Genomic DNA, 8,218 nt, shown 5'->3' with positions numbered 1-8,218 from the left:
ACCCACTTAAGTACACTCCAAATATTGCTGTAGAAAAATGGTGTGTATGTGTGGAGAAACACTGTGACCTCAATACATTTCTAAATTGCATGGAAGGAGAAGTTCAAAGTGATGCCCAAATCTGTGCCCCATGTGCTCCCGGGACCGGATGAGGAACACACAGTCAGAGTCCAGCGAGTAGGATGAATATCTGTTTATTGCAATAATCAGGAAAATACAGGACTGGATACCTTAGCACCCAGTGACACCAAGCTGTATTCTGCCCCAACCAGGAAGGGCAGAATGTCTTATACCCCAAATGACATCCCTATTGTTCACACTTCAAGAAATCTGTAATTGGAGCCAAACAGGTAGCATCATTTGAGCTGGCACCTCTCCACTGGTGTACCCCTATGCTGGTCAGAGATGCAAGTATTTGTGTCTGCTTATTTGGTCCCAGAACAGTGAGAAACATCAAGGAACAGTGGGGAAAGCTTCTGTCCTCATTCAGGACTCAGCTACCTCAGCACAGTATTGGGGAGTTTCCTGATAAGGTATAACGATTCACATGGGACTCAGCTCTTGGCAGACTTCCTGGGGCCTAGCTTTACAAAGGAAGATGTTGTTTGGGAACATCCAGATTCTCTGCATCACAGAGCTTTCACTCTCAGATGTCCTTCAACTGGAGAGCTCACAATTACTGAGTATGCTAATAATCTCAAGCCCATTCCATTCTGTTGCTTTCTAATTACTTCTAAAGGCCTCTAAGAGATTATATGTGCTCTTTTCAGTTCTATTTCTTCTAAAAGGAAATGCAACCATAGAATATATATTCTCTTCTATACTTCTATCTGGGCTAAATACTAGGTTCTGAATATACTACGGTCAGGTTTCTAAGAAGGCACAATGGCAGCTGTCAGTATATAAATCAGGAAAAACATCAGAAATCACATTCATAAATCACATGCATTGGACCCTTGTCCTACAAATGGAACAACCTTATCCCTGCCGTTTCCTGTGTTTGCAATGCAAGTGGCTCTGTTCTGGCACTCATCACAAAATGCACCTTCCCAATTCTCCACACTCAGTACCTTTTTGGATTCTGATGGCTTTGGTTTGCTTGCAGTGCTGCTATGGCAGCTTTGCATGAACAACATGTGATTGCTGGGTTGTCCCACTGCACTCTCTCCTTCCTCCTTAGCACTTTACCCTCATGGGCCTCTTTCTCTACTTCTTGTCAACTTCTAAACATTTTGTCTCTAGAATATGCATCAGCACCTTGACCTAATCGGTAGGATTCCTCCGAAATAGCCTTACTTATATTAGACTGTGCTGCCATTCTTGCTCCAGTGAACCTTGACAGTTTTCATTTAAAGTTTATCAGGGCAGTAGAACTCACATATATGGTTGAGGCCGGAGTTTCACTAAAGGGCCTCATAATAAGCAGAAATAAGTTTGTTCTAGAGTAGAAAAAAATAAATATCCCCATAAAACCAGAAGCAACAATCAAACGACACTCTATTTTTTGCAAAATGGTTAGATTTTATGGGATTTTCATTGGCAACTCCCATAACATACAAAGAAATAATAGCGTTATTCTAAGATATATAGCTATACTGTCTATGTGTCAGTCCACACGTGTGTTTAGAGTTCAATGGTTTAAGTTGTAGTTTAAGTTGTAGTTTGGTTTATCTGCATTAACATAGATTTATTTTAGAGGAAAAGACTCGCTGTTAATAGATTGTTTTACAAACTGTACTTACCATGCAAAAGAGAAATGTATTTTCAATTTGCTTACATCAAGATTTATATTTGTATGCAGTGTTATATGAAAATTATAAAATAAAATGCTAAAAAAAAAATAGGCAGAAATTCCCCACAACCTTCCACGAGAAGAGGAATGCCCACATGTGCCAAAATTTTCTATTCTCACAGGGCAAAAGAAAAGAACACTCTGTGGACTCAGCACTGTGAATCATCACCTCTCTTTTGAGTGCTGAGGCAAAACCGCTGCTACACTCACCTGTCTCAGTATCCGTGATGTAGAAGTAAACTGACTGCGATGTCTCTCAACAGCATTCCTGGAGGCGTCATTTATGCTGCTATCAGGGAAATTTATAATTGGGTAAATCTATGAGGGGGAAAAAAACCCTTTCAGAATGTACAGGAGGAAACGGAAGTCTAGACCTAATAATGCCTTAGGGTGGCCTCGCCTCAAAAGTCCCTGGGAAAGCAATCACAAAACAAGGCAAGTGTTGGGTAGCTGCTGGACTGCCATTGTGCTTGCATGATTCAAGGTGAACTGCATACTGAAAACATGCACATATAAGCACACACATACACACAATGAAAGTAAGCTCTCTCTCGAGCTTTTTAAAAAGACTGGCTGGAGTAGAAATGTAATAGCATTTTACTTATTTATTTTGTCCAGAGAATATGCTGAGGCGGCTAAAATATAACATAATAGTGATAATTAAGTGGAGACTGTACAGCAGCAGTACTTGACGGATTTACACAAAATGGAACATTTCTAGGGCAAAAATATATATATAAAGTTCCCCTGAATTAACAAACAACTGTCATGAATGGTCATCTCAGTGAAATTGAAAATTGTATGGAAATTTTAGAAGGTCTGGGTATTATAAATACTGTGAATACTTGTATTATAAATACTGTGAATACTTGTGAATTCACACAAGCATTCAGTAGAAACCTACACTGCACAAGCCTGCAAGCGTATTTCTGTCTATTCAGTATAAACCTGTTGCCTGCAAAGTATGGAAGAGGATGACCTAAATCAAGACATAGTGCTGTGACAATCTATGACATATAGCTTTTTGTTCTGGATATACTGCTGCTAAAGTAAAGGTAAAGGTTCCCTTGCTCGAAAGTCAGTCGAGTCCGACTCTAGGGTTGCGGTGCTCATCTCCGTTTCAAAGCCGAAGAGCCAGCGCTGTCCAAAGACATTTCCGTGGTCATGTGGCCGGCATGACTAAACACCAAGGCGCACGGAACGCTGTTACCTTCCCACCGAAGTGGTACCTATTTATCTACTTGCAATTTCTTGCTTTCGAACTGCTAGGTTGGCAGGAGCTGGAACTAGAGACGGGAGCTAACTCCGTCATGCAGCAACTCGGGTCTCGAACTGCTGAACTACCGACCTTCCACAGCCTGCAGTTCAGCGTCTTAACCACTTGAGCCACCGCAGTTCCTACTGTTGCTAGAGAGTCTAAATTTAATTTCTACTTTTATATATTATTCTATTTCTACTTCAGCCAATCTTTAAAAAGCTCGAAGTAGCTTTAAAAAAAGTGGGAACCCCCAGAATTTTTGGCTGAACATATGGACTTTGTTTTTATGCTTTTTGTTACAAAGGAAGGGTGAGACTCGTGAAGTGTCAATGGGAGAGTACATTAATATGTGCCACCATAGTTCTCCACTACTTCCCCCTTTCCATCCCTATTTTTCTCCTGAAAAGAAAAAGCTGGGGAAAGGGCAAATTCAGATGTTCAAAAGCCCCCAAGTACTCTGCTTATTTGGAGGAAAATATATTTGTCAACATGTAAAGTTGGCCCCTTTTTAATCCGGCCCCTCTGGCTACTTTACGTTTGTTTGTAGAGTTTCATTACCATATCCTGTTCATCAACAAACAACTTCTGTCCCGTAACTGCTTGGAACAGTTTAGCAGGAAAGTCACTTCTTTGATGCGCTACATATTCAAACACGTCATTTTTCCTGTGAAGGCAAGAAACATGCAATTACCACGTATTTGTCTAGAAAATCAGTAACTGTCCGAAACTGGGGTTTGGTTTCTGATTTTTGGAGCACAGGATTGCATTATTTCTGATATGCCACCTTTTTAACGTGCAGTTTCAACCTTTGCCCTCCCTCTTCCCAGGCCTCCATAGAGGAGGTGATGCAGTCACATGAGAGGCCTACACCAGATCTGGGGACAGTAAATTATGAAGCAATATAATTGGTACTATTTCTGAGGAACTGAATGTCAGAAACTATAATGTTTTCATAGATGAAGGGCCAAACCATGCCAAGAGCTGGAAGGTTCTTTGTTTGATCCACAGGGCCAAGTAGCAACTTAGCAAGGGCCTGCTGAGGATGCAGAAAGGGCACACGGGGGAAGGTTCTGCAGCACTGATCCAAATTGGGATAGAAGCATTCTGCTATTTCACAATAAAGCATATGCTGGAGAGCTATGCATAGATCTTAAAATATCTTGTACAGTTTGATCCTAAGACACACTCTGAGATAATCATCAATCGTGATACTGTTTTTCACGTGATAGAACAACCAGCTGTTCTTGCACAGTCAACCTGACTGGAAGCAGATATCAATCCCAACCAGCCTTCCTTTCTGATCTCCAAAACCCAAGGTCCCTTTTTCTGGTTATGCTGAAGATCAAACCCAGGCCACTGTACTCACTAGGAAGACAGCCCACAAAGACCAACAGTTTTGTTATGTTCAGAAGTGGCCCCTTCCTTCCCACATAATGTTTTTCCAATGGGACTTGCCAATTAACTACCAGTGCGTTGTATGTCAGCAAACGTCCTTGTCCATTACAATCTTTGCAATTTACTGTTCCCCGTCCAGAACAAGCACGACACCTGTGAAGAATGGCAAAACAAGACAATTTTCCATGGGGACAAATCATCAGCATGAAACCTAATATCCTTGGTGACATAATATAGTAATTATTTGGTGTAAAGTCTGTTATCCTCACTCCCCCCTTCTGGAGGAATTATAGCTTACTTTATATCACTTTATATAAATTATATCAAAAAAAAAAAAACCCTCCATATAGATTTTTCCTTCCTTGTTCTGCATGGTTTTGTATTTTCTAGATTAATATTTTGAGAAAAACACCCTTAGCTACCAGGGTTGGTCTCAGATGGCATGACTTTGATGTAAGAACTTTGTGACACTTGCATTAATTTTGACTGGCACTTTACTTCCTAAACATCCATCATCTGTTCCTTGACACACTAAAACAGTTGGTCCTCATGAATGGTTTAAGCTAACTTGACAAGAAATTTAAATTGTTTAAATTTCCTGAACCTGCAGCAATGCACTGTCAAATCTATTTTACTGCCCATTCCCCAAGTGTGTGTGTGGGGGGGCTTTAGGAGAGATGCCAGACTACTCATGAAGGATTTCACAATAGGATTTTTAAGACTTGAAACGCCCCTGCGGGGTGAAAGGGAGAACAATGTGGCTCAGGGCAATGGCAACAGGACATACAAATATTTCCCAACACAGTCCCATTTTCCCAATGTAAAGCCTCCCTCCTCTGACTTCTGTAGCTATTTGCCCTGCAGGGGAAAATATACCTGGCCCATCTGGGTCCCTGCATGTTTTCTGCCATAGAAAACTCCAGTGCGAGAGATCTGGAGGGGGAAATAGGCTACTCCAATCCCCAGCCTGAATTAAATCACATCACCTTCAGCATGGGTACTTAAAAAAACATGATGGCAGATCCATTCTTGAATCATGCATCTAGAATCACAGAATCATAGAGTTGGAAGAGACCTCCAGTGTCATGCAGTCCAAACCCTGCACAAAGCAGGAAATTCAGAAATACCTCTACACACACACACACACACACACACACACACACACAGAGTGACTCCTGTTCCATGTCCAGACGATGACCAAAGAACTCAAAAATTTCTGGGGAAACTGGTCTGGAGAAAAATTGCTTTTTGGTGGTCCTGATTAAATATATGTTCTAGCTTGCAGTTTTGTTTCAGGATCCACAAAGCTGGGGGTGAGGGGGAAGAGAAGCGGCACTGTAATTTAGCTTTTCTGTTGGTTAATGGCACACACTACTGAATCTGGGGACACAATGCAAGCTCAGCTTCTTATCCAGTTGTCTTTTTTTTCCTCCAGCACCGTCAATAACCAACAGATGGCAACATTATTGCTGCTCCCTGCAGATACTTCAATTACTCAAACACAGGCACATTTATAGAGCAGGGGTTTAACAACAACTGGCTGATTTGGGTGTTTTTCTGAAAAAAACAAAAAAACACTGGGGAGGGAAAAGTAATGTCTGCAGTCTAGCCCAGGATCACCTCTCGATTGCCTTATGACACGCCTTGCTTTTTATACTAACACAAACTCTGCAAATCTATACATCTATCTATACATCAGCACAAAACGTAGTGTGAGAAATCAGCCTCAGATCATTCACGGGATCCCAGCCCAGTTCGTGCAACATTTAAACCTGCCTGAAAAACAGAGGCTGTGATCACACACACAATTAGCCGTGCCACAGGCGTGAATGCGGGGCGGATTTAAAGTGCACCATCAGACACGAACATCTGGGAAGCGCCCTGCACCCGTCGGCAACCCGTTTCGCTCTGCCGCAGAAGCGGAGTAAAAAGACACCGGGGAAAGACCGGTAGTAAACGGGTTGCAACGGGCCACAGATGGAGTTTCCTGTGTCTGATCGCTCCAGCGTGCTCTCATGGCATCGGGATGCTCTGATCAGGCCATCCCAACTCCATGCCATTGTTTCCTCCGCCCCTTCTCAGTATGCGTATCATCGCTAACTCCATAGGGAACCCTCAGTGCAGAGATGTGATTGATTCCTCATTTAAGCATATCGGAAACAAACATTTTTTTAAAAAAAAAAAACCCGACTCACCTGCGGTTGCATCTGATCATGCAGTGGCAGGCTGTGCCTGCACCTTCCAAGGACTGCGTGATCATGCAACTGCGGGTCAAATTCCTTCAGAGGAAATAGCCTCACTTCCCCCCCCCGCCTTATCTCATGCGTGTGACCGCACCCAGAAAGGACTGCACAGCTGATGCTTCTTTGTATATTGTCTTACAGGGTAGAAGAAGATCCAGTTCCAGAACAGTGGCTGCATGTGTCACTAATGAATACTCCTGTTCCTTTACACCAGTGGCATTGATCCTATTGGGATTTAATTTTAAATGGAAAAAAAAATTAATATGCAGGGTTCTATCTTACTACTTTTCTTCTTGATTATAACCCCTCATGAAGGCAGATTAGCACCCTATTTGGCATGATGGCAAAACGGGTCTGAACAGAGGGATAAACGAATGGCCTCCCCTATAAGCAGAGGGCTGTGATACTGGCTGGCACTGCATCAGCTAGACTGGAAGACACAGCTAAGCATCGTTGATGGTAAATCTCAAGAGCTTAGATCTCATGTTCATAGGAAACAATGAGTGGCTTTCGCTGTTTGGACTCCACTCTTCTCCTGATGGATGCCTACGAAGCCAGATGGACGAGTTCATGTCACCACTGCTCATCTGGCTACAAAACCTTGGGACCAAAATCAAGGACGATTATTTCCTGTAAACTACACAATGTGTTACTGATTCGTACGATGAAGGGCTTTCGCTTCCTGACAGGGCATCAACACTGCAGAGGCAGTGATAACCAGGAGAGCTACCACCGAGGAAAGTTCATGCGGAGGAACAGAATGGAGAGCTTCGATGGCTGCCTTAATGAAAGGCTTCTGAACGAAGGAAGGCCATCCAGAGGAAACGTTTTTGTGATGAAGGTACTGTAGACAGTAGCCTTGCACTGCAGCCTCCAAGATGCTCTCCAGGCTGATCACTTTCTCTTCAAGACTTGGGAATTCATCTAGCTCCACTTGGAAGAAATCAAGCACATCCACCAGGAACACCAGAGCAGGTGGAATGATGCCAACTCCTGCACCGGCTGTAGAAGACCTTCCAGGTGGCCTTCTGGATCCTGTCCATCAAACTGCTTAGTAAAACAACAGATGGCACTGATCACCTGCAGTGTGGTGGGCTTTGGGTTAATTGATGCTGCTCAGTTTCCAGGAGCCATCCCACATCTGGATGGAAAACCTGCAGGTAATGTTCCCTCTAAGCTGTGAAGTCTTGTGAGCAAAAATTCTACTTTGTGAGCTACTGGCATTAAAGCTGTGAGCGAGTGATTTGGCGGCTGCATAAATTAGTCTGATCTGGAGCCCTCCTTCCTGAGCTAAGACAAAAATGTGTGAGCCAGAAGCTAAAAAACTGAGCTAGCTCACACTAACTCAGCTTAGAGGGAACACTGCCTGCAGATAATCAAAATCAGAGAATCCAGAGTGGCTGCTGGAGATGGATTCCCCTCCCCCTTTCCTTCATTCTTCTACTCGGCCTTTCCATGAATTTGCCCAAGTACCCACCTACCACAGAGAAGGAAAAATGCCTCCAAGAGATACTGTACTCTGGGGGGGGG

At 43.0% G+C, this 8,218-nt stretch overlaps 1 protein-coding gene across 1 annotated transcript in view; it reads right to left on the bottom strand.

The window, feature by feature from the left end:
* The window catches only part of LOC107111686 (protein SSUH2 homolog), a gene marked incomplete at its 5' end in the record, with an annotated part of 19,748 nt that overhangs the window by 4,541 nt on the left and 6,989 nt on the right, over positions 1-8,218 (bottom strand). Inside the window, 4 exons of the mRNA XM_015412692.1 lie at positions 2,003-2,110; positions 3,609-3,714; positions 4,506-4,598; positions 6,828-6,913. Of these exons, the coding sequence (XP_015268178.1) occupies positions 2,003-2,110; positions 3,609-3,714; positions 4,506-4,598; positions 6,828-6,913 (393 nt within the window). The remainder of the gene's footprint in view (positions 1-2,002; positions 2,111-3,608; positions 3,715-4,505; positions 4,599-6,827; positions 6,914-8,218) is intronic.

This window comes from Gekko japonicus, unplaced genomic scaffold (assembly GCF_001447785.1).
Source record: "Gekko japonicus isolate JY-2015 unplaced genomic scaffold, Gekko_japonicus_V1.1 scaffold588, whole genome shotgun sequence".
In the NCBI taxonomy this organism is placed as follows: domain Eukaryota; kingdom Metazoa; phylum Chordata; class Lepidosauria; order Squamata; family Gekkonidae; genus Gekko; species Gekko japonicus.
Note: the sequence above shows the minus strand (reverse complement) of the source record. Positions and strands in the feature narration are given on the sequence as shown.